A 27,526-nucleotide genomic window follows, 5' to 3' on the forward strand; every position below is an offset into this window, starting at 1 on the left:
AGCACTAATGTAAGTGTATACAGCAGTGAGACAAGGAGGACCTTGCGGGATGTGTGCCTTTGTGAAAGCAGCTAGGACGTGTAACAGGAGATGCGTTGCTAGGCAACCAATTGAGCAGGAAGGCTCGCCCGATGCTAAGGAGGTCCTGATTGGCTAGGGGGCATGCCCTGGGAGCCTGCGTGCAGCTCGAGGCGATTGCATTGCCATGTCTACGCTGACGCGTGCTGAGCAAAAAAGGGGTTTGTTTACATCGAGGAGAGTGTCCGCTCCAGAGGAAAATGACAACAAGGGATTTAAGGGAGCTCCCTAATAAAAGCTGAATCTCAAAACAATAATTGTGTGAATATATTAATTGTTACATCTGTGTATAATGGTCTTTTTACATATCCGCCCTTATTCTGGTCCCACCGCAGTCGGATACGCGACGGATTACTGTATTTGAAAAAGCTTGAAAGCAAGCTAAACACAAATTGCCAATTTATGTATAAATTACCACATTCCAGTAAAAATTGTCTGTAGCTTGATTTGAATTCACTAGCAAGCCAATAGTTTCTGACATATACCATAGAGCAGGGGTGTCCAGTCACGGTCCTGGAGGGCCATTCCACTCAAGGGTTAACAGGTAAAATTATATAATTAAATACTTCAGGGCATGGATAGAGGTTTCATTGGTTCAATTAAACAATGTAGCACAGGGTTGGAACAAAGACTAGGAGTGGAAGGGCCAACTTTGGACACCCCTGCCGTAGAGGGTTAAGAAATGGAATCAACTTAATTAAAAAAAATAAAGGTTTTAGCTAACTCTCTAGGTCAGAATGTTCAGGATACACCCAACCCCTTACAACTTTTGGGGGGCATATCACCATTGAGGCTGGGTAACGTTATTGTCATTTAACAATTACAGTAACATTTCTTTTTTTTTTTTTTTTTTATAAATTTAGTCGTTGCCAATTAGTTTTTTTTATTATTTTCTCCCCAATTTGAAATGCCCAATTATTTTTAGGCGCAGCTAACCGCTACCACCCTTGCGCTGACTCGGAGAGGGGCGAAGATGAACACGCGCTGTCCTCCGAAGCGTGTGTAGTCAGCCGCCCGCTTCTTTACACTCTGCAGACTCACCGTGCAGCCGCCTCAGAGCTACAGCGTCGGAGGACAACGTAGCTCTGGGCAGCTTACAGGCAAGCCCGCAGGCGCCCAGCCAGACTACAGGGGTCGCTGGTGCGCGGTGAGCTGAGGACACCCTGGCCGACCTAACCCTCCCTCCCCCCAGACGACGCTGGGTCAATTAAGCGACGCCCCCTAGAAGCTCCTGTCCACGGTCGGCTGTGGAATAGCCTGGGCTCGAACCCACGACGTCCAGGCTATAGAGCGCATCCTGCACTCTAGCGAGTGCTTTTACTGGATGCGCCACTCGGGAGCTCCCATTACAGTAACACTTCTCAGCAAAGTTGGGGTGGAGCACTTCTATTGTAGTAGTTGAGTCAAAAATGCTCCCAGCACTCTTCATTTCATAAGTAATTTCAAACCTTGCAGCATGGCAACCCAGCCCTGGCTGTCGCATATATAGAGCCCTCTCCTCAATGTGTCGAACCACAGCTGGCCAGTTTGTTTCTTTGTACAGGTAGGGCGGGACCCGAGAGTCACTCGTATTTCAGCTTCTTATTTCAGCACAAAGAAAAAAGAGAAAAAACATACAAGTATCACTCATGGCTGTAAATGGTTGTAAAATGCATATGCTGTATGTTTTGAATTCCTACAATTGTGACCCCTTTTATATATGTCAAGTCTTGTAGGCAAACGTTTTGGCTGCTGCCTTCATCAATAAATACCTGTTTTCAATATTTAATTTTTTTTATTTTTTTTTATTGTGCAAGTCAGATTGTGCAATAACAAAGGAAAAATAGAGGAGCAATGTGAACTGAAGTATTTTAATGATAATAGAACAGAAGTTTATGAATGAGTTATGGATGAATACAAATTATTCCTTGCTCATATTTTGGAGTACAGTCTATAATTAAAAATTGTGTTATAATGACATTTGCAGGAGTTAATTAAAAAATATTTTTACACAAATATCTTGCTAAAAATGTCATTTGATCCATTTCTGATTTGCCTTTTTCTGTTTTCATTCTGCATATAACTCCCTATTAAAGAGTAAGTAGTGGGGTTCCGAAAAGTATAACATCCCCACGTGTTGCTACAACTGTTTAAATAATGTACCTGTCATTTCTCTTTTCATTGTTAACATCCTAACAACGTTTTACACTAAAACTTTAAAGTATGTGTGATCAGGCTGGCTGTAGGGGTGACGTCAGACCAGAAACAGAGACCACAACAAGTAATGGCGGGCTAAACTGAAATGCTACGGCGTCCAGTGGTTTACTAAATAACACAAAGTAAAAGGTTAAATAAAACACAAAAACAAATGGCGTGTTGGCCAAACAAATAAACAATAAATAATAACAAGTATTGTGCTGGTTTATAAGCCAGCACGCATAGCAATTGTTATTTCTTTTTATAATAATTTTACCTCCTAACTCCACACTCATTCTCCACTCTCAAACACCCTCCTCGTGTGCAGCTAAACTGCAGATTTTTATAGTCGGGACCGAGGGACTAACTGGCTAACAATTATCTTATTATCCCTCTGTCATATTTTGCACAGCTTAAACAATTATATATATATATATATATATATATATATATATATATATATATATATACACACATATGTATACACACACACACACACACACACACACACAGAGTATACCTTGTCTACCTTTTTTCCCTATACGGTCCAAATAAAGATGAAAAAATTATTATTATAAAATGGACACAGCCTCGGAGTACTTATTTGGCAGGAAGTTGAGTCTCGTCAGGTGCATTGTGGGCTCTGTTATTTGTTAACAGGAGCTTCCATACTAGTTCTGGCATGCAAGTATGTACAAAGAAATACATCTACACCCAGCCTTTGCAAGATGGGCTGAATGGCCTCCTCTTGTTTGTAAACTTTCTTATGTTATTAATAACCTGCAGACCAGCAATATCACCAGTACTAGGAGTTTGCTATCAGCTGCTTCTATACTTATCTTTATTGGTAAGGTACTGTACTGGATATGTGCGAAACAAGCCCAGGCAAACAACAACTGAGGCAATTATCGTTCTTTAGCGTTTGTCAAGATCCCATTACTTTTCAGTTCAGTTTGGTCACTGACCTGAAAAACTAGAAAACTATCTAAAAAAGCAGCCAACATAATAGACTTGTGTGTTAGAAAACATGATTACCAAACACCCAGTCGTCTTCAGTTAAAAGCAAATGAGCCTTTAACAATGTAGCTCGCAGAATCATGTACATCTGGTACTGTACACCATAGTGTAATCATTATTAATTAGTCATTTAGCAGACGCTTTTATCAGAAGCTACTTACAGAGACTTGGGGGCGAACCATACATCGGCAATTGCTGCTGCAGAGTCACTTACACTAGGACCTTGGTTTTACGACTTATCCACAGGATGGAGCACAAGGAGATTAACTGACTTGCTCAGGGTCACACACAGTGAGTCAGTAGCTGAGCCGGGACTTGAACCGGGAACCTCCTGGTATCAAGCCCATTTCTTTAACCCCTAGACCACCAAACCTACCTTTAACCTGTCCCCCTACACTCTTCTAGTGTGCCAGATGTATGAAGTTAAATATAAATCAGAGCTATATTGAGGCCGCAGAGGTGTTTAAAAAGTATTTAAAAATGTCTCCTGGATGTGACGACTAAAACAGAAAACAACAAGCAGTGTACATTAGTTTAGATACTCTGATATTTCACACACATAGCAAGTTGCCACCTGGATTACTCACCATAAGGATACTTCAAGACTTCATTTTCAGATGGTTTCACTGGGAGGTCCAGGAGAACCTGGGGTATGGAGAGGACAGCTAGCCTGGGGTTTGAGGTGGAGCATATTCTTGAGGTAGCATCAGATCCAGGTAACAGAACCAGCTGTCGTAATAACCCCTGAAGGGACAACAGGAAAGGTGCAGGTGTTGGAATGAATGGCCCCTATTTTGAAGCAATTGCAAAGGTAAAGGCACATTTTCAGAGTGGAATATAATTATTTAAATGGTATACAACTAGCAAGAAAGTACTTGCAGTGACCTGTGATCTCTCATCAAAATTACTTCACTATGATTACAGTATTTTCTTAAAAGTGAATATTTTTTTATAATTATTACCACTGAAAGAAGGTTGTTTTGTTCTGCTGTTAAAATGATATTGCATATTTTGTATTTATTTTCTTATTTGCCAGGGGTTGATTCATATATCCCTTTTTGGTGATGCATCCACTTTTGTATTTACAGGCGTAGCGGGGGTCACTCAACTTGTTTTCTCAAAAATAAAACAAAATAGCAACAATATACCCTGATGTGTCAAAACCTCAAGATCAGTCTAGAGTGCTTACTGAAAACAGTCCCTTCAATCTTCTCCGGTTCCCAATGTGGAACCTGGATCCCTTTGTGTTCAAATGTGCAGGGAATGGTCTACGAAGGATTCTAGAAATAAATACATAAATACAATGATAAAAGGTTTACCAAAATGAACCAAGGCAGATTGCTCCACTCCATACATAAATGACTTGCATCTATTATTTTTGTTGGAAAGCCCCTCACATAAGCTTTTCAAATGACGCTAACATTATTTGTCCTGGTCATCCCCACGAACTCAAAGATCATCAACATAGGTATTTTTTGCCAAGTTCAGACAGATCACATGATTAGTATTTTCAGTCAGTCCTTTCTTTTGGCTCATATTTATTCATTTTTTATTACAGTTTAAATCTGTCTAGACTGAGGGCAAATCATAGAGAGATATAGAACAGAGAAGTAGACTGTTATCAGATCCTAGAAATGACTTACAGGTCAACAGGAATGCCACAGTCCACAGTCAGGGATGCATATACCCCGGACACTGCTAAGATGAGTGTGTGCCATCGATTATCTGCCAGCTTCACAGATCGGAAGGTGATGTGATCCCTGTTACCATAGTTCCAAAACAGAAAGTGCAGCTTATCCTGAGAGTATCGCAGTCCAAGCAACAGTTTATTGGAGTCTTCCTCTACTACGGTAAAAATGTACTCATTTTTCTGAAATGGCAAGACATGTTTGGAATGGATTATTTTTTTTTTTTTTTTACAAATTTAGACATTTTATTGTAGTTAAAAGAATAGTATTGTCTCTATTTTTATTGGTATTTTATAAGGTGCTTGTGAATTTAGTGCCAACGAATGGTTTGAGGCAAATGCACTGGTTACAGTCAGGGACAGCTCTATCCTTGTCTGCACACCCTGCCATTCAGTGCCTCTCTCAAGCAGATACTGAACATTTTGTGATGTTGACTGGGTGGGTCTAAGTTGAGAACACACTGATTTGAACCCATAAAAAATGTATTTGAACCCATGAAAAAATATTATATAGTTTAAATATGGTCTTACAACCATGTGCTTAATAGTAGCTTAATTTGCATTACAAAATATGGTAGTCTCCGTGTCTAGGAAAACTTCGCCCAACAATTTGATTGCTATTTCTTTGTAAGTGATTGAGTGTGATTGTGCATGGCTGCAGCTGTGTTCTGGGACCCCCTTGTAATTAAAATGTACAGTCCAACAGGTTCTCGTCCTGGTTCAATTATAAAGAATTGAATTGAAAAGTATCTTATAATATCACCTTAGCCAGGTGTGTTTTAAGGCTAATGTTTCCATGAAACCAGCATACTATAGTTAATTCAATCAAATTAAATTTCCAATTCACCCAAGCTATTGGTACGCTACTGAATTACCTTTGATGCAATCCTGGAGGCTTTCATTGTGACGACGATGGAGAACTCTTCTGGGAAGTAGTCGCAGTTGATGAAGAGGTGGGAGGCTGGGAAGCTGGGGCTCCCCTGAGAAGTGGACAGATGGAATCCGCGGGCTCCCTGATCCTGAACCATTCGTATCCCACTGGGCGACACTCCATTAGCAGGTAAAACCTTGGCGAGGAAATCCAGTGGTAACAAATCTGCAGGGATAAGAAAGCCGTGACAGGGATCAGCATAAATGTGAGGCCACCAAGGGGGACAAATGACAGCGTATTCCAAACTAGTTTAAAGTGATTGCCAAGACATCATCTGAAACATATCTTCTTTGAAATGGCAGAGGGAGTCAAGCAAAAATGATTACTCCTTTCAAGCACGACAGGGAATTGGCAGAAATCCCAAATCATACAAACATATTTCTGTTCAATGCTATCAGATTTTGTAAAAGGATGTTCATATATAACACCTAGTACAGGGGTAGGCAACTTTGCCACTTCCAACCAGGGTTGGGGTCAATTCCATTTCCAATTCCTTTTTAAAATCAATTCACATTCCCCTTTAATCAATTCCAGCACATCACTGATCAGCAATTAGCAGTATTTTGTTAAAATGAGCTTCTCACAGAGGCAACAAATTACTTTAATTAAACACTGTTAGTCAATTAAAGTAGCTTCAAATAAAAGTAGAAGAACAATCACAACAATTATGTATCTAAAATATCAATTCCAATTCCTTCGAAGGAATTGAAGTAGGGAATGGATTTTAAAAAGTGCTGGTAATTGGAAATGGAATTGGAAATGAAAAACAATTTAACCTATGACCAATTCCTCATACTTATTAAACCTGGAATGGAACTCCAGGAAAACAGCTGGCTATCCCTCCATAAAGTGGTGCAAATATAAAGATATGGTAATATCTGAGAATAGCTTAAGTGTATACTTTTTATGGTGTTTGTGACAGGGTGGCTGGGTGGTGACGTCACGGCAGAAGCAGGAACGTAAATAAACTGACACCAGGCACTGCAGTTTTCAAATTAAATGAAAGACGCGGCTGCGCTGTTTTATTTAAATAATACAAAAATAAAATAAAAGGTTTACACAAAAACAGACAGTGCTCACAGAGCAAAATAAAAGGTGTAAACAAAACAAATCTCGAACACAAAATATACAGGTCAGGCTGGGCAGTCGCTGTCACTGTTCCTGTATATATATATTTTTAAGTTTCGTTTTTCTCTCTTCTCTCCTCGCTCTCTACTCTCCCTCCTCTGAACTCCCACTTCGAGCTGGAGAGCTGCAGGCTTTTTATACCGTGGCCGAGGGGTTTAACTAGCTAGCAATTATTCTATTACCCCTCGGCCACAATCTGCACGAGTTTATTAATTAAACTGCTGTGGATGGGGCTTCCCATCCACGCGACCAAACAAACTATAATAACAAAACAAACATGGCTACACCGTCATATAAATACAATAACTAAATCATAATACAAAACAAATACAAAATAAAACACTACACAGGGGCGGAGGGGGAAACCCAGTTCTAAAAATAAAACAAATACATTTAATGAGCAGGGCTTACTTCCGCCCTGCTACAGTATTATATAATTGTTGTTGGATGAAGTAAAAGAAAGTTATGGTTGAAGTCATTTTTTTTCCTTTTGTTAACCAGGAACACCCTAGTACAGTCACAGGAGCAAGAGGCCTAATCCATACCCTAGGACTAGGTCACGTGATGCAGATATTTCAAAATCCACACACAGAGCTCCACTCTTCTCTACTGGCATGCCTTCTTTCCCTGTCATGCAACCCGAGCTTCTGTATTTGCCTGTCTGTGTTGTCCTGCCTCATGTCTGGACTTGGAGTCCCAGCATGCCCAAGCCACTTTTACTTTCCTCCAATGCATGTGGCCTAAATGCCAAAGCAACACAATATAAATAGGACAGTAAAGGCAGAGGGGCTTCTAGTTACCGGGGGCCAGAATCATTTAACGTATTGAGGTAATGGAGGTGTTGCATGATGAATCGCCAGCTCTCTGAGCCAGCATGGATAATTGATTTTAACTGCAGTCAAACCCACATGCTTGTATGGCTGCATGTGCTGTTATAAAACTAATAATAATCAACAATAAATTATCATTTAACAGCTTCTAGCTAATCCCAAATTGCATTTTTATAATTAAGATGTTTCCTCATGTTTCTCACAAGTTTATCCTAAACATGTTACCCTATGCTACCCTTTTCATTTTATTATACACAGTATATAAGTAGCTTTGTGTTGTGGCAGTAAGAAATAGATTGTTGTCTCTTTAAATAAAATAAGTCTTTCCAGAGCTTTCCAGCTCGCCCTGCACTTACTGCCCCAACTCCACAAAACTCTGTGTCTATATCCGGAAGACACCGAAGGCGGGAACTTCATAACACCAGTCATTCTGAGGCTCATTCACCAGTTTCTGATGTTTCACAGTCAGGAGCGACTGCTACGGCGATCCATCCCGGAGTTCCAGCGCCCGCCACTGTTATCCAACAAGCCCCCCCTGTACCTCCAACTGTAACCTTTCAGTAACCTGAATGTGGTTCCACTGCTCACCCACCATTTCTTGCTCCCTTACTGACCCTCCAACCCGTTCCCTCATGTCCCTCCAGATCGGCCAGGTTTGCAACATTATATTCTCCGGAGGTCGCCAGATTTACAACAATTTCAATGAAGGAATCTGCTCCTACTCTGCCTGTAACTTCCTCCACATACGCAGTCTCACTAAAGGGTTTTCTACTGGTCTCTTTTCTTTCCCTACCTCTTCCACTTTTTGCAAAAATCTCCAATCTGCCATCTTAGACCCCGACTCTGTTGATAATTTACTAAAGGAAGAATTAGACAACCAGGTCCATAGGTCCCTTTGAATCATAAGAACATAAAGAACATACGAAAGTTTGCAAACGAGAGGAGGACATTTGGCCCATCTTGCTCTTTTGGTTATTAGTAGCTTATTGATGCCAGAATCTCATCAAGCAGCTTCTTGAAGGATCCCAGTGGGTCAGCTTCAACAACACTACTGGGGAGTTGGTTCCAGACCCTCACAATTCTCTGTGTAAAAAAGTGCCTCCTATTTTCTGTTCTGATTGCCCCTTTATCTAATCTCCATTTGTGACCCCTGGTCCTTGTTTCTTTTTTCAGGTCGAAAAAGTCATAGTCTTCTTTGTTCAAGACTGAATAGATTCAATTCTTTTAGCCTGTCTGCATACAACATGCCTTTTAAACCCAGGATAATTCTGGTTGCTCTTCTTTGCACTCTTTCTAGATCTTACTAATGCATTGTAAAGTTTTAACATTACTTCCCTTGATTTAAATTCAACACTTTTCACAATATATCCTAGCATCTTGTTGGCCTTTTTTATAGCTTCCCCACATTGTCTAGATGAAGACATGGATTTCATAGATTCCTTCTTCAATTTCAGTATCTCCCATATGATATTTATAATGCACATTTTTATTGCCTGCGTGCAGTACCTTACACTTTTCTCTATTAAATGTCATTTGCCATGTGTCTGCCCAGTTCTGAATGCTGTCTAAATCATTTTGAATGACCTTTGCTGCTGCATCAGTGTTTGCTACTCCTCCTATTTTTGTGTCGTTTGCAAATTTAACAAGTTTGCTTACTATACCAGAATCTAAATCATTAATGTAGATTAGGAATCGCAGAGGACCTAATACTGACCCCTTTGGTACACCACTGGTTACCTCGCTCCATTTTGAGGTTTCTCCTCTAATCAGTACTTTCTGTTTTCTACATGTTAACCACTCCCTAATCCATGTGCATGCATTTCCTTGAATCCCTACTGCGTTCAGTTTGAGAATTAATCGTTTATGCGGGACTTTGTCAAAAGCTTTCTGGAAATCTAAATAAATCATGTCGTATACTTTGCAATTATCCATTGTCGAGCTTCCCCTCCTTTTCCAACTTTTCGCATTAACCCTATCAGGGTTGCAATAAAGAAATACTCGGAAAAAGCGACCTTTCCGCTCCCCATAACTCCACCTCCCCCAGCATCAATAGTTTAATCCCTCACGAATATTTCTCCCTGCAATATGCAACAATCGACCACGCCATATCTTTAATCAAAATTGCTGGGAAAAATGCATGGCTGGCTAAAGTCGATATATCAAATGCATTTAAAATAATGCCCATTGATCCCGCGCTCTGACACCTCTTCAGAGTACAGTGGCGCTTCAAATTATACTTTTCCGTTTGCCTGATATTTGGCCCAAGATATTTGATACGCTGTCAGAAGCCCTGTGGTGGATCCTTCTTAACAACTACTGCATTCCCTTACTGCTGCATTTCCTGGATGATTTTCTTCTCCTTGACTTTCCCCACGCCCCTCCGCCTAGAATGTCACAATTTTCTAATCTTTATTTCCAAATCTCGGCATCCCCCTAGCACCAGAAAAGACCTTGGGTCCTCTCACTTCCATCGAGTTTCTAGGTCTCACTCTGGATTCTCAATCTTTTTCAGCTTCGTTCCCCTAGGAAAAACAGATCGTATTATATCTTTTATTTCCACTTTTCTTTCTGGTCCCCCGCCTACCAAAGGTGATCTTCTGTCCCTGTTAGGCCATTTGAACTACGCCATCAGAATAATTCCTCAAGGAAGAGCTTTCATCTCCTACCTTCTTCTCCTGATCCCTTCCGTTGATTCCCTTAATGACGTTATATTCCTGGACTCTTTTTGCCACGAGGAGCTCCTACTAAAAGAATGGAACGGCATTACATTATTTGTTTATTTAGCAGACACCTTTACCCAAGGTGACCTACAGAGACTACGGTGTGTGAACTATGCATCAGCTGCAGAGTCACTTACAATTACGTCTCACCCGAAAGACAGAGCACAAGGAGGTTAAGTGACTTGCTCAGTGTCACACAATGAGTCAGTGGCTGAGGTGGGATTTGAACCGGGGACCGCCTGGTTACAAGCCCTATTCTTTAACCACTGGACCACACAGCCACAGCATTCTTTTATGATGACTGTCTCCTGCTACCCGAAAAACATTCAACTCCACAGATGCAGCTCCTCCTCTCAGCTTTGGAAGATACTGTAAGGGAAAATGGTTTTCTGCTCCATGGCCCAAAGAATTCAGTACCATTCTTACACCCGATCAGTCCTTGTCATTGTACTAGATGTATCCGGTCGCTGTAGCTGCATTCCTTTGGGGGTCCTCGTTGGCCCAAAAATCCATTCTTAACCACTCAGCTACAGTACAAATTATCAACAAAGGTCATTCATCCTCCCACCATATAATGAGAATATTCAGAAGGATTACCTGGTTATCTGTTACTCATCAGTTAATTCTCAGAGCTCAACACATTTCCGGTCAACCTGAATGTAATCGCAGATTCTCTTTCTCGTTTTCAAATGCAGAGATTCAGAGCATTAACACCAGAAGCCGACCTCCTGCCAACTCAGATTCTTCCCTTTTCAGATCTGACATTCCTATGAGCCACCCGCTGCATTCCCTGGTTTTGCAGGCTCAAGGAACAGCTCTTCTCGGCATCACTCCCCGCTCACTGCAAATGTACTGGTCATCCTGGAATTGCTTTAAAAATGTTCATATTGCATTTAACATTCCCTTCCCTTCATTTTCAATGCCCGTAGTACCATCCTTTATTATGTCCCTTAAAAACAGAGCTATGTTTCCTCCATCAAAGTTTCAATTTCCAGTATCCAGTTTTTCCACAAACTCATTTTCGGTGAACCCAGCTCTACACTCAGCAACTCACAAATTTCACTAATTCTGAAAGGGCTTCAACGATCAGAATCGCCCGTCCCCCTGCTTGTCTACCTATCACCATCAATGTACTCTCCCAGTGCATCTCATTCATCCGCTCCGGCTACTCCTCCCAGTTTTTAGATAAAACCTTAGAAGCCCTTTTTCTCCTAGCCTTCTTCAGGTTCCTTAGGTGCTCAGAGTTTACTTCACGATCTATCTCCCCTTCTCTCTTTTCTCCATCTCCGTCTTTCTCAGGGTACATCACCCTCAGACCTGCTGTTTATTAACGAAAACAGAGCAGTTGTCACCCGTCATTGGTTCCTCTTTCACCTTTGCCAGATTCTTGGTCCTCCAGTGCTTACCAAGTTTACGTTAGAACAAATATTATAGATCTAAAAAATGCTTTTACCAAAACGTGCCCTTAAGTGTTAGTAGCCTGCCCGGAGGAAGGGCAATTGGATCAGCCATGGATTGCCAGAGGTTTATTTCCCATAAACTTGGATTTTGTTTTCCTCTCCTGCAAGCCAACGATCATTGTAGGTCTATTCCTTTAAGTGGGCTATCTTTTTCTACTTACAGCATTGAGACCTGCTTATTCTTTTGGGGGTCTCTGCCTCGTCAGGCCTTGTATACTCCACATTCTATAATAAATATTATGTATCTAAAGCACTCGTGATTGGTGTTTGTCCCAAACTATTGAAACCAAGCTGTTTTGGTTTTAGCAGGACCTTTCCCATAGGCCAAACTGTGGATACATAGTTATTTTAGTCATTGTGTACTTCCTGTAGGGGGCAGCACAGTGGAGGGGGTGGCACGGTGGCGTAGTGGTTAGCGCTGCTGCCTCACAGTGCCAGGGTCCTAGGTTCGAATCCAGCCTAGGGTACTGTCTGTGTGGAGTTTGTATGTTCTCCCCGTGTTCGCATGGGTTTTCTCCGGGTACTCCGGTTTCCTCCCACAGTCCAAAGACATGCTGTCCAGGTTGATTGGTCACTCTAAATTGCCCTCTGTGTGAGTGTGTGAGTGAGTGTGTGTGTGGTGCCCTGCGATGGACTGGCATCCCATCCAGGGTGTAGTCTCACCTTGCGCCCTGTGTATGCCGGGTTAGGCTCCAGCTCACTGCGACCCTGTAAAGGAGTAAGCAGCTAATGATAATGGATGGATGGATGTACTTCCTGTATGTTCTATTGTGTGACTACTATTTTGTGTTTTGCTTATATCTTATTAGATGGGTGTTTGAAGGGATGGTTCTGTCAACTGTTCTTTTTTGGCATGTAAGTTATTTAAAAATGTAGACAGCAGGTGATTTGAGTTAGTGTTTTGAATCAGCAGAATGACATGACAAAATAAGAACATTTAGAATTTAAAGTGATCCATCTGCCTGTTCCACTGTTTTCACAGCAAACTTGCAACAATAATGCATCGCCAGCATAAGCAAGCGCTTAGTCACAGCCTGAGAAAAGGTATTTGTGCTTCAGGGTGTATAATCAATGTGGACAAAACACTTACAGCGATACAGCACACTGTGCAAAAAGTAATAGAAGTTGAATTGTAACTTTTTTATTCAGGTTACCTTCATAGATTTCTATAAACCGCGCTTACAATATCCATGCTTGTTCCTGTCCAAAACAATTTTCTATTATCCAGTAGATTGTCTTGTTATGTAATTTGTACACAACAAGACTACTGCAGTCAATTGTAGGTCTATAAACTAATACCTGCATCTGATTTGCCCTTTCTAGCAATTGAAATGTCCATTAACATCTTTGATAGCATTGTTTTGTATTACCTTTGCTGTGCACTGCACCTTAACTTCAAAAGGAGTTAACAGGTAAGTAATCATTCACAAGGGACCACTACATATTTCTGCTGATGAATAATATTAACCAGTCTTCTATAAAACATACAATACTAATCAGTACATAGAATGTGATAAAAAGTTTTCAATTAACAGGCAAAAGCATTGGTGTATGTCACAAAAGCTGGATTAGGTTTTAAAGATATAGATTTAGATAGCAAGGCAGGTAGGTCATGCTCTGGAGCACTATGTACTTATCTGGACGTGCATGACTTCCTGAAATCAATGGTTTGTCTTTAGAGGTTACGTCTTCAAATAACTATTCTACACACTACTGATGGATTGTGAAGACGCTGTGAAGAATATTTCCTTTATCTCATAGATGTGCACATGGGGGCTGTTCAAAACGATGCCCATAAATCATACAGAGAATGCCCAACAGGGGAAACGTGTAAGAGTTCCGATTTCAGCTATGAATAACTATCAATACACCTACAGTTATGTCTCTGTAAAGCTGTTGTTGGGAGCCAACCATTTTGCTCTCTGTAGTCGGGTGTGGGTGGTGAAGATGCTTTGCCACTCTGACCTCTTGTGGTGAGGATTTCAATGTGTTTCCAACAGCACCATATACAGTCATATATTTAGATAGATAGATAGATAGATAGATAGATCATTTCAAGTTGGTTTTTGATAGTTTTGCTAATACAACAGTGTGTTTGAAAGATTGAATAGTACCATAAAAGAGGGAACTAACACAGGTAACAAGGTGGTGCAGTACTTTTTTGCTTAGCAATCCAGTAGGTTTTGCTTATCCCCCACTAGTGATTTATGAATGAACTGAAACAGATTCTGAGTGTTGCTTTTGCAATTAAAATTGACCAAACAAGACTTAAGGGGCGTTCACACCGGACGCGGCTCGCATGCCGCCTGCTTGCGCCCGCGCTGCAGTACTGTTCACACCAAACGCGGCAGGGTAAAGTCAGTGGGCGGTCCGACGTTACGTCACGGCTGCAGGTACAGTGGCTTTTGGTTACCGAGCAACAAACAGTAAATGCCAGCGGGAAAATAAAACTCTTTTGACAGAACTGAAGACACTGACAAAAGACAAAACTGAGGAGCGAAACATTATAAATATTTTTTTTATGAAACCTAATTTTAACCCCCACAACACCACGACCCCCCCCCCCCTTTTGTATGAATTTTGTTAAAAACTGTTAAAATATATTAAATGTATACCAAATAAAACGTTTTGCTTTATCTTTTAAAAAGTTTTCTGCAGTTAACCGTCTTCATTGAAAACCATTGCTTGTTCCGCGCCGCGTCCGGTGTGAACTCCCCTTAAGGAGTAGAAACAATGCCACAGTTTCCGAAACTTCGAAAAATTCTCCAGAAACTACAGTGCTGTTTCTGATGTATCCTCTTTAAAATGTGTAATTGATCACTGAACCAAACTGTTTTCTTTAAGGGATAATGGCATTGCTATAGCGGTTAAGAGGTAATAATGGAACTCCTGACTCAGTTAAACCAGAGGGAGTTCCATTATTATTATTATTATTATTATTATTATTTATTTCTTAGCAGACGCCCTTATCCAGGGCGACTTACAAGATATCACATTATTTTTTACATACAATTACCCATTTATACAGTTGGGTTTTTACTGGAGCAATCTAGGTAAAGTACCTTGCTCAGGGGTACAGCAGCAGTGTCCCCACTAGGGATTGAACCCACAACCCTCCGGTCAAGAGTCCAGAGCCCTAACCACTACTCCACACTGCTGATTATTCTGGGCTTGTGTAGATTTATTATTCTGTCTGTGTGGAGATTTCTGCAATAAGGAGTGGTTTTACAACAGGTGTCATTAATTAGCATCATCTTCTCAGTTATGCTTCATTTAATGATGGTCATATCAATACTAGTATGGAATCTGCTTGTAAAATGCTAAAACAAACAGTTATCTAGAAAGGTATACAGATGCAATATTTTTTACAGAGCATTCTGTTTAGTGTATCAGCCAGAAGGTTAGACATGCTAGGGACTGACCCCACTCTCACTTGGGTGATATTTCACCGCAGGTGTGGTACACAAGCCCTCCACCCACCCAAAAGAAACAATACTAATCGGTTCAGGCACTTCACACAACCACTACCCCCATCCCCAAAGGGGGTTTCAGTGAGAGGAGAAAGTCACAAAGGCTGAAGTTGAGTCATCTAATCACCACCTTGTTTATTTTTATTTTTTATTTCTTAGCCGACGCCCTTATCCAACAATTGTTACAAGATATTACATTATTTTTTACATACAATTACCCATTTATACAGTTGGGTTTTTCACTGGAGCAATCTAGGTACCTTGCTCAAGGGTACAGCAGCAGTGTCCCCCACCTGGGATTGAACCCACGACCCTCCGGTCAAGAGTCCAGAGCACTAACCACTACTCCACACTGCTGAAAGGTATCACGTAATCTCCAGCAGATAGGCCGTACAAAACAGACCCCCCCCCCCCAGTACACACACATACACTAGAACCGCCACGGTTATACCTACAACCGCCGGTACATTTTAAACACCATCAATATTAAAATGAAAGACAAACTATCAGATCAAACTCAAATGTTTTATTCAAGCACATCATATCAATGATCATATCAATGAACAATTAAACATATATCTGGTAAGTTAGACAATAAAAAAGGGTTTATTGTCTAACTTACCACATATAACTTACCACATATAAAGCACTACTTAAAAAAAAAGAAAAACTATAATAAAATAAACATTTCAAAAGAAACTAGTGTGTAAACAGGCACATACAAAGCTTCAGAAACTAAAAGTAGTTTTTAATCTAAAATGTAAAAGTAACATTGTAGAGATCTCAGTTCATGCAGGCAGGCGCATCACACGGGGCGAGGCAATCCACACACAAGCGGAGGGCGGGACCTCTCGCACTAAAGCACAGCGCTGATACCGCTGTACAAAAGAGTTGGCTCCCTTGCAAGGAGTGTATATCGCGCTTATGGATGCGCCACTCGGGAGCCCCAGCTTTGCAGTTTTCTGATCGAAATGTTTCTGCTGAAGTGCTGTGGCTAGCTTCAAGGTGAAATCTCTCCTACCTTGTACAAAACGAAGGAATTGATGACTGCCAGGTCAAGTGTAGATAACAACAGGCTTGTATATACAGTATATATAAAAAAAAATTGAATATTGTAGGTTATATTCAAAATAAAAACATGCATTGTAAAAGGCGTGTCTAGTGTTAAAGAAATTTGTAACTTTTAGAAATTCCACAAACACACACACACAAATATATAATTTTTATATAATTGTGTGTGTGTGTGTGTTGGAAAGGTAACCAGACAAACAAGTAGCTAATGTGCGGCATAATTCATAATGTGCACGACAACACATTTCTCATTGTTAAATGTTTTTATCTTCATGGCAGGCAAGCTCTCCACATGCTCTTCAGAGTCATTCTTTTCCTACTTAGTAAGCAGACACAGACATTTAAATATCCCCTCCCCTAAATGACTATGAATTGAGTAATCTGCATTGTACGGCCAATTTTTTTTTCGAAATCAGAACTGCATACCAACGCATTTCCTGAAAAGTACAGCAAACAGGTCATGAGGAAGTGTCTGCTATGAAATCTGTGGGAACATAATATTTATGAATTGTAAGTGAGTGGGGGTTATTTATCTCAACCAGATTATGAGAATACTATATATGGAGGTGGCTGTCTGTCCGTTCATCCATCAGTCTATATGTATCAGACTTGCATTGTTGCATACATATGGAGAATCATTTATCACATTGCTAAGTCTTGTTCTGTACTATTTTGTATATACTGTTGATATATGTCTTGGTCATCAACTTTTTCATCCCACTGATGACTCTAATTTTAAATTCACAGCTATGGATGTGGTATGTATGCTACTGACATTCTTGTTAAAGTAGAGTAAATGCTATGGAAACAATGACCCTACTGTACAGGCATTTTGTTTTATTTATATAGTAGCATAAACAGATTAAAAAACAATTCCCAAAATGTGTAAAGCGTACACAGCCTTTTATGATAAGCAAGAAATGTGCGATGTGACAAATGCAAAGATTATCAACTGATGATCTGTGGTGGTAACTGTGTTGAGACACAGCCCCAAGGTGTCTGTTTCACAGAAGTACCGAGAGATGATCATTAAAGGATATTCCAGAATGGAGCAATATAATACATTTATATTACAAAGGCTAAAAACTGCATGCAATTTACAAAAATTACAGATATTTGGGATCTGAGGTTTAAAATCTAGGAAATTTAATTATTTGTCTAGTTGACTTAGAGCTTGATTAACCTTTACTCCCCACTGGGATAAGACACGTGAATTTTATTATTATTATTTATTTCTTAGCAGACGCCCTTATCCAGGGCGACTTACAATTGTTACAAGATATCACATTATTTTGTACATTCAATTACATTATTTTTTACATACAATTATCCATTTATACAGCTGGGTTTTTACTGGAGCAATCTGGGTAAAGTACCTTGCTCAAGGGTACAGCAGCAGTGTCCTCCACCGGGGATTGAACCCACGACCCTCCGGTCAAGAGTCCAGAGCCCTAACCACTACTCCACACTGCTGCCCCTAATTTTATTAGATCATTTCACAGTGTTTGGGAATCGCCCTGGGTTGCGTCAACCATCATCTACTGTATGATTAATTTCCATTAAATGCTGTTAAAAAAGTTTGATTACTCCAGTATATGTTGATTACACCGACTCCTTAGTTTCCTATAGTTCCTACAGAACTAGTGTCAGTCCTATCATAGGTGTATATATTAATATGTATAAACAAACACAAGATTAAAAAAGATCAAAAAACATTCCAGAATGCTGAGATATGTACGGGTTGGAATAGCTAGATCCTTAAGTACTGAGTCTTTTACACCTGATCAGCTTTCAAAGACAGATTGTCACCTTAGATTTCCTGGGAAGTGTTAGCTGTAACATCTGATGGAAATCTTGAAAGGGGCATGCATTTCTCATAACACTAACTGTGTAATAAGAGCATATTGCAACAGGTCCAGTATTTCACTTTTTACAGTTTAATCTTTTTCTTTTAGTCAATCGCCTAAAGAAGCAATTGCTAGATTTTGATGTTTTAGGATGTATACAAGTATGAAATGTGTAGCTACAGTAATAAGTACCATAAGTCAGACTGTAGTCTGTGTTAGCAAAAACCTAGAAAGCAGAAAGTTCTGCAAAAGTACCATGCAAATGTAATAAACTCGGTAATGGCCCCAAACATGTTAAGTTTAAGAAATCAAATGTATTTGAATGTCACCTTGGAACAGGAACACGACATGGTTGCTTATTTTTCTGTTATTTAATCCCTAAGTGGAATGCACTGTTAAACATATTTAAAGAGAAAAGTAAACTCATTTGAAAGTGGCACTTATAAGAAAAAAATATATCTTGTGTGGCTTTCAAATAAATAACTTGTCTTAACTTTCCTTAAATATTGTTTACAGTGTACCTTTGCAGCAAGGGCTGTAGTATTTCATCTTGGGGAAGAAACTGAAAAAAATCTGTCCTGTAAAATCTATTTGAAATGTAGAGTGGGTGGTGTTATATATATGCTGATACTCATATTTTCCAAGTAATTGCCTTTTAAGAAGTATTTGTCAGCAGGTATTAAATAAATCAAAACGCACACATATGTATTAACGTGCTGATTTCAAAACAAGAAAAGCTGCCCTTCTCTCACCTTTACAGTTGAGTACCAGTAAATGGCAATTCACTTTTAAAAGCTGATCGGAAACGAATGTTCCTCTCGTCTGGGGTGCTGACATTTGCACTGCCGTATTGCTGTACCGAGTATTAAAGGGTACAGGTATTTTAAGTAATGTTAAAATATGTATCTCCACAGGCCAGTACAGCCCCAGACACTTACTCAGACACCACTCCACTCCTTTCAGTTTACTCAGAGGTTTCCAGACAATGGAATAGAGCAACAGGTGCCGAGTTCATTCCTGTATACCAACTGGACAGGTAAGGAAATGACATGAGTAACCTTGGTGACTTTTGTGTCAACAAAAGTCAAATCAGAAAAATCTGTTTTATTATTAGCAATAATAACCAAATGGGCTTTAATCTTTGCAATGAATAGTTTTGTTTTTTTTTTTATTATGGAAACTCCTAAGACAATCTGACAGTATCCTGTGTCCTAATATTACAGCACTGAAATATTATGTTTAAGTGACTTGGTACACAACTGTATTCTATGATTCTCTAGTTTCACTGCCACTTTATTTCAACCTCAAGTCATCTGTACTATATATATATATATATATATTTATATATATATATATATATATATATATATATATATATATATATTTATGAGAGAGAGAGAGAGAGAGAGAGAGAGAACCACTCGCTTGTCCAATTGTAATTAACCTTTCTGAGAACCTATTTTAGCACAGTAAATTGTATCTACATTGATTGTATCTCGAAAACCCCTTATCCAGTTATCACTCTTTAGCACAAGTTGTAAAGAGAATAACAATTTGGGGGCATGGGGTGAGACACTCTGTATATCTGTCTCTCCATCTGTATGTCAAGTATTTACATATTCGGGACAAGACCATCCGTATGTCAAGTATTTACATATTTGGACCATATAAACAGCTGGAAATTAAAAATCAAAATGCATGGCTGAAATCGTGGTGCACACAGGAAGGCTTCATCTTTCTTGAACATTGGAGCACATTCTACAACAAGGACTATCTATATAGGCGGGACGGACTGCACTTAAACAGAAAAGGGAACCAATCTACTTGGAGAAAGGATCCTTGAGGAGGTCCACAAGCATTTAAACTAGAAGGGAAGGGGGGAGAAAACAAAAAAACAAAAGGGAGACCACATGAAAACAAAGGCAACAACTCAGGTAAGACAGCCATTAAATGTATTTATCTAAATGCTAGAAGTCTAAGAAACAAAATGTTAGAACTTGAAGCTACTGCACTAACAAGTAACTCCGATGTGATAGGTGTTACAGAAACTTGGTTGTCTGAGAGTGATGGAGATGAATATAATATTAGTGGGTACACACTGTATAGGAAAGACAGACAGGACAGAAGAGGCAAAGGGTAGCACTATACATAAGAAAGTGTCTTGAATCCCAGGTGTTAAATCTGGACAAAGAAAACAAAGCCAAATCAATATGGGTCAGAATAATGGATAAAAATTCAAAGGGCATAATAATAGCAGCATGCTATAGACCGCCAAATTCAGACGGTAAGCAAAATAATCTGTTATACAATGACATTAGAAATACGTGTAGCAAAGGAGAAGCCATACTAATGGGGGATTTCAACTTCCCCCATATAAAATGGGAAAACACAGTGGGGAGCACGATGGACGAAATTGAAATGGTGGAAATGACAAATGACTGCTTTCTAACGCAATTTGTCAAGGCACCAGCTAGAGGGGAGGCATGCCTTGATTTAGTCTTTTCAAATAACAAAGACAGAATAACTAAAACAGTGGTCAGAGAGCCATTGGCAGACTCAGACCACAACATGGTCTCATTTGAAGTGACTTTTAAAACCCCAAAAGTAATGACTAAAGCTAAGGTTTACAATTTTAGAAAATCAAACTATGAAGGTATGAAACAGAGACTAACAGAAGTAGATTGGAGTAAAATAGAGAAAACATCCACAGAAAAAGGATAGCTGTTTTTTTTTAAATGTAGTACTAGAGGCCCAAAACAATTACATCCCAAAAAGTAGACAAATCTAAATCTAAAACAAAATAGCCAAAATGGTTTAATAGATCAATTAAAAAAAATATTCAGTGAAAAAAGGCACTTTTACAGAAAGGTACCAAAAACAAAGTACACAGAAAGAGTACTTGGAACTGCAAACACAAGTCAAAAAGGAAGTTAGAAAGGCTAAGAGAGAGATAGAAATGAACACTGCTAAGGGGGCTAAAACCAATTCCAAAATGTTTTTCCAATACTATAACAGCAAGAGAACATTCAAAGAGGAGGTTAAATGTCTAAGAGATACAAATGGCAAAATCATAGACGAAGAAAAAAAAAACAACAAATATATTAAATGATTACTTTTCACAGGTTTTTACAAAGGAGGACACGGACAACATGCCCGACATGTCGACCTGTTCCTATCCAGTTTTAAATAACTTTAGCATAACAGAAGCAGAAGTTAAAGGGACTAAGAGCTCTTAAAATAAACAAATCCCCTGGGCCGGATGAGATCCTCCCAATAGTACTCAAAGAAATGAAAGAAGTTATTTACAAACCGCTTACCAAGATCATGCAACAGTCTCTTGACACAGAGGTTGTACCGGCAGACTGGAAAATTGCAAATGTAATACTGATCCACAAAAAGGGAGACAAAACCAAACCAGATTAGTACAGACCAATAAGCCTGACTTCTATTATATGTAAACTTATGGAAACTATAATAAGATCCAAAATGGAAAATTACCTATATGGTAACAATATCCTGGGAGACAGTCAGCATGGTTTTAGGAAAGGGAGATCGTGTCTAACTAACCTGCTTGACTTTTTTGAGCATGCAACATTGACAATGGATAATTGCAAAGCATACGACATGGTTTATTTAGATTTCCAGAAAGCTTTTGACAAAGTCCCGCATAAAAGATTAATTCTCAAATTGAACGCAGTAGGGATTCAAGGAAATGCATGCACATGAATTAGGGAGTGGTTAACATGTAGAAAACAGAAAGTACTGATTAGAGGAGAAACCTCAAAGTGGTGTACCACAGAGATCAGTATTAGGTCCTCTGCTATTCCTAATCTCCATTAATGATTTAGATTCTGGTATAGTAAGCAAACTTGTTAAATTTGCAGACAACACAAAAATAGGAGGAGTGGCAAACACTGTTGCAGCAGCAAAGGTCATTCAAAATGATCTAGACAGCATTCAGAACTGGGAAGACACATGGCAAATGACATTTAATAGAGAAAAGTTTAAGGTACTGCACGCAGGCAACAAAAAAGTGCATTATAAATATCATTTGGGAGATACTGAAATAGAAGAAGGAATCTATGAAAAAGACTTAGGAGTTTGTTGACTCGGAAATGTCTTCATCTAGACAATGTGGGGGAAGCTATAAAAAAGGCCAACAAGATGCTTGGTCTGGTCACCTCGTTACAAAAAGGATATTGCTGCACTAGAAAGAGTGCAACGAAGAGCAACCAGAATTATCCCGGGTTTAAAAAGCATGTCGTATACAGACAGGCTAAAAGAATTGAATCTGTTCAGTCTTAAACAAAGAAGACTACGCGCCGATCTGATTCAAGCATTCAAAATCCTAAAAGGTATAGACAATGTTGACCCAGGGGACTTTTTTGACCTGAAAAAAGAAACAAGGACCAGGGGTCACAAATGGATATTAGATAAAGGGGCATTCAGAACAGAAAATAGGAGGCACTTTTTTACACAGGGAATTGTGAGGGTCTGGAACCAACTCCCCAGTAATGTTGTTGAAGCTGACGCACTGGGATCCTTCGAGAAGCTGCTTGATGAGATTCTGGGATCAATAAGCTACTAATGACCAAACGAGCAAGGTAGGCCGAATGGCCTCTCATTTGTAAATGTTTTTATGTTTTAGAGAAACAAATATTCAAGTGTCAAGAAACTTTAGCACAAGCTATAGAATCAGAGGGTATATGTCGCCATCTGCCATCTGTCTGCGTGACAAACTTTATGGTTGTCTACTTTTGAAAGAATTTTGATCCATGGTGGGAATTGAGTGACACTGACATGACATGAGTTTTTGTGGATAATTCAACAGAGAAAATATCACCCTACAGTTCTTTACAGAAGACAATACATTACTTTGGGTTTCTCTAATGTACAGCATAGAATACAATGTAAGAAATGGAAACATATGGCTATACTGTACACACACCCCCACCCCCCCACACACACTGCACTTTCTTTTAACTGCCCCTGGTTATTATATGGGGGTGTATACCCCTGTAAATCCCTCCTCCTGCATTTGAACCAAACTATTTCCTGAAACAGAGCCTTACACCTGGATCAAAGGCTAAGACTTCAAGTGTACAATACTTAATTCAATATTTATGAATAACACACACCACAACACTTCCAAATGTGGGAAAATGAATACTTTTAAATGAAATTATCAATATTGGCTTGACTTGTGGCATTCTGGTGTCTCCGGTGTGTGCAGTTTACACAAACCTGCAGGTCTGAACTTGATTCTCAGATCCAAGTAAATGCTGCTTTACTTTAAGCGTTGTTTAAACTTAGCTTGGATAAGAGTTTATGTATTTATTTTCAGGTTTAATGTAGGTAGGTATTAATATAGGTTTCTATATCTGTCTGGTTTAAAATATAGGAGCCCTATTCACATTGTCTTTTTTTTTATTTAAGTAGTCGCCAATTATTATTTATTATTTTCTCCCAATTTAGAACATCCAAATTATTATTTAAGCTTGGCTCACTGCTACCACCCCTGCGCTGACTCGGGAGCACTTAAGATGAACACACGCTGTCCTCTGAAGCATGTGCTGTCAGCTGACCGCTTCTTTTCACTCTGTATACTCACTATGCATAAAGCCTGGACTTGAATCGGCGACGTCCAGGCTATAGGACGCATCCTGCATTCCACACGGAGTGCCTTTACCGGATGTGCCACTCGGGAGCCCCACACATTGTCTTTATAAACAAAAATAATCCTTAGAAAAAAAATCTACTTTTGATTTATTTAAAGAATGTTGGGTTTTATGAAACTTTGATATTGACTAAACTGGTCTATAAGCTTGTATGCTTTTTTAACTAGAAAAGTTCCAAGAATAAAAAATCTATTCTTAAAATAACTCATGAACAGTGCCTTTAGGACAATGGAACAAAACATGCTTTGGCTCTTATTTTTTTGTATGCATCAAACACTTAATAGTACTATGATTTAAGAATATATAGATATAAATCATTCAAATCTAATGATCTCAACATTTCAGTTAGTTATGCCGAGATAAAAAGATCAATTATCTTAGGACGTTGACATTAATTGTTATGTTGAGATCACAAGATTATATGTCAAATTGTCCTGAGATTGACTGCTCGCTTGCCAGGTAAAAATACAGAGTATAAACTATAATAAAGCATATCAGTATAAGTGATGCTGTACTGGCTATGTGCTGTACAGTTAGTTACACTGTGGGATTGCTCTGAAAAGCTGTAGTCTGCTGCTCCTTTGCTGTGTCTGCAGGGCATGCAAGATTTCTCCTGTTTCTGACAGGTGTGAGATTAGCCACAAGTTTAAGTCTATTGTGGTCTTGTGTTCTTCCATTTTTGTTCTGTTTTTATACTTTCTTTTAACATGGTATTTGTGTGCTTGTTCATGACTGCTTGTATGTTTGTGTGGTGTCTACACAGTATGTATTCCTTGCTGTGTCATCCTATTTGGAATGAGTATGTCATACGGATTGTGCCTTGTATGGGACAATCATATAGCATATGTAAAAAAAAAAAAAAAAAAACCCAGTCTGTTATGATTTTACTGTATTTTCTAACAGCACGTTGAATCCTGTAACCTTAACAAAAACATATGTAGTATGACATAAATACAGTGTTTAAAAGTGGGGAACAGTAGGGGTCTAATATGTTGCTTTCAGATAAACTGTTCATACAAAAAAAAAAACAGCATTGTGAAGGTTTAAGGTTGTTGAGTGTGTGTTGTTGTGTGGGTTTTTGTTTGTTTGTTTGTTTGTTTGTTTGTTTTTATCCAAATATTAAATGCACACAGAAATTGGGACACTTGCTTCAGGCATGGTTTCTAATCTTAAATTCTTCCAAACATCTTGGCATTGTTGAACTAACAATGTATAATATTGTAAAGCCTACAAAGAATTATAATTTTAAATACTGTAATAAATGACAAAAATGTAATTCTCTGTCCTCAAAATAGTGTAATTTTATTATGTAATAACTACTTTCCAAACACACAAATTACATCTGTCTAAATTACACCTGCTTAAAAATAAAAATCAATGACTGATTGCCATTAGCTGTCTTTCTACTCTGTATAAGAACAGTAGAATAATGTTTGCACTGACCTTATACACGATTCAAAATATTGTATAGGGTGCTGTAGGATGCAAGCTAATATCAATGTGACGTCACTGTTGATCACAAGTGAGCTTTAACTCTGCCCTTGATGGGTGCAAATGATCTTGAATCTTATATTTTTCAGGGTCCACTACATATTGTAATAGTATGGACAATCTTAAAAATACACACAGTTACACAGCAGTTAGCATAATATTTAATACACACAATCAGCACACAATTCTGTGTTGCTGAGAATGGAATGCCATACAATAACATCATGTACTCTCACAAATGAATTAAAGTGTAAGTGCATTGCAGTTACAGTGTAGTTAATGTACCTATAGTTTAAAGGGTATCCCAAGATATAAATCTATATGTCAGTGAGTGAGCGCACATTCATATGGTTTTGGTTTTTCCAATGGATTCTCCTACCTGTACAAGGTTTCCAGTCTCTTGCCACGCCGTTGCTAATCCCGGAGTACAGAAGCACACAGACCAGGAGCAGTGTAGACATCAGGGGTCCTTCTTATCAAGCTCCATCCACTGGAACCCAACTGCTTCTCCCTACCAAACTCCCACACACACTTAATATATCCACAGGGAACCCACAGCAGTCCTTCATATTATTCTGTATCTCAGGTGAGGGAGGGGGTGCTTTCCTTTTCCAAGACCACTGCTAAGGCTTCTCAACAAGCAGAAGTTGGGTAGACCTTCGGAGATGGGTGGCCTTCCATTAGGATAATATACCGCATTTCAGTGACCCTCAATCTCTGGGGAGGCTGGGTGGGCAAAGTTATAACAAAGTTCAATCCTGGTCTTCTTAATTTCCTGTTAGCAGTGTTTTCTAACTCCTGTACAATGTTTGGTTGGCTGCCAGGAATAAGAGCTGACCTTTGATTCAGGTATGCTTCATTGAGCTCTGAGGCTTCAAAAGTTCACCGGGAGCACTTGTGTGAATCCTTCAGCTCCCAAAGTTCCCTTAATCTTTCACCTCTAATGGAAACTTGGCTGGAACTCATAGTCCCTCTCTTCTGTGAGAAATCCTGTCAGAGCCTCTTCTGAAACTGTGTGCAACTTTTCTCCAGCAATTCATAGAAGAGGGAGAGGTTCTGTACTGAGCAGCAGAGTCAGACATTTAAATAAGAATAAAGTCAGCTGTCAGGAGAGGAGGGCTTGGTACAGGAGAGGTGAGTTTTCAGAATTGTTTTGTCTTTTTTTTCAGCCCTTCCTTAGATCTCAAAGCTGAAAAGGAATTCCCCTGATAAAAAAAGAGGGTTGTCCTCCCAATGTGTGTTACAGAATGCTTTCTGAAAACGTGACACCTTGAAACAGTTTTGGGATACACTTTAAGAGGCATTTGTGTTTCTTTGTTTGGTCAGGATTTATTTTAAGGCCCTTTTATTTTTGCTTATCAACTGTTAACCACTTACAAACACATTAACAAACCATTTGTTAAATGGTAGTTCAAACATAGTAGCCTATTTAAAAGCTATTTAAAAAATGGCCTGCTAAAACTGTTTTGCAAACATCAGGTGCCTGTTTCAGAATTGTCAACTCCAGGTCAGTGATATCATCGAAACTGGGTTCAGTTTGTTCAAAGGCAGTTTTTTATTTATTTATTTATTTATTTTTATTACCTAACTATTAATGTAAAATGAACAACAAATAAATGCAAGTTAATAAACTCAAAAGTTCCCTTAAAATGTGTTTTGTTTATATACTGTTTCATTTACTAATTCATTTGCAGGTGTGTTTTTTTGTTTTGTTTTAATATGTAATAAACTATTCATGCACTAATAAAAAACAAGTGAGCAAACTTGTATATGCAGTACTTTAATATCTGATAGTGTCATTATTTGTTAATAATACTATTTTTAGTTTATTCATAGTTTACTATAAGTTATCTTAAACCATTATCACAGTTGTTAATTTGTTACTGTGCTGGTTAACAATTAACAAACCAAGTACTATAAAAGCCTCCAAAATTGGATTCGTT

The 27,526-nt window shown here is 39.0% G+C and overlaps 1 protein-coding gene across 1 annotated transcript in view; it reads right to left on the reverse strand.

The window, feature by feature from the left end:
- Positions 1 to 26,711, reverse strand: part of LOC117426724 (thrombospondin-type laminin G domain and EAR repeat-containing protein-like) — a 49,879-nt gene extending 23,168 nt beyond the window's left edge. The window contains exons 1-6 of the mRNA XM_059033496.1: positions 25,963 to 26,711; positions 5,833 to 6,053; positions 4,914 to 5,140; positions 4,460 to 4,550; positions 3,858 to 4,014; positions 1,527 to 1,658 (exon numbers count right to left, since the gene is read on the reverse strand). Of these exons, the coding sequence (XP_058889479.1) occupies positions 1,527 to 1,658; positions 3,858 to 4,014; positions 4,460 to 4,550; positions 4,914 to 5,140; positions 5,833 to 6,053; positions 25,963 to 26,044 (910 nt within the window). The 5' untranslated portion in view covers positions 26,045 to 26,711. The remainder of the gene's footprint in view (positions 1 to 1,526; positions 1,659 to 3,857; positions 4,015 to 4,459; positions 4,551 to 4,913; positions 5,141 to 5,832; positions 6,054 to 25,962) is intronic.
- Positions 26,712 to 27,526: the final 815 nt, after the last annotated feature.

The sequence above is a fragment of the Acipenser ruthenus genome, chromosome 11 (assembly GCF_902713425.1).
Source record: "Acipenser ruthenus chromosome 11, fAciRut3.2 maternal haplotype, whole genome shotgun sequence".
In the NCBI taxonomy this organism is placed as follows: domain Eukaryota; kingdom Metazoa; phylum Chordata; class Actinopteri; order Acipenseriformes; family Acipenseridae; genus Acipenser; species Acipenser ruthenus.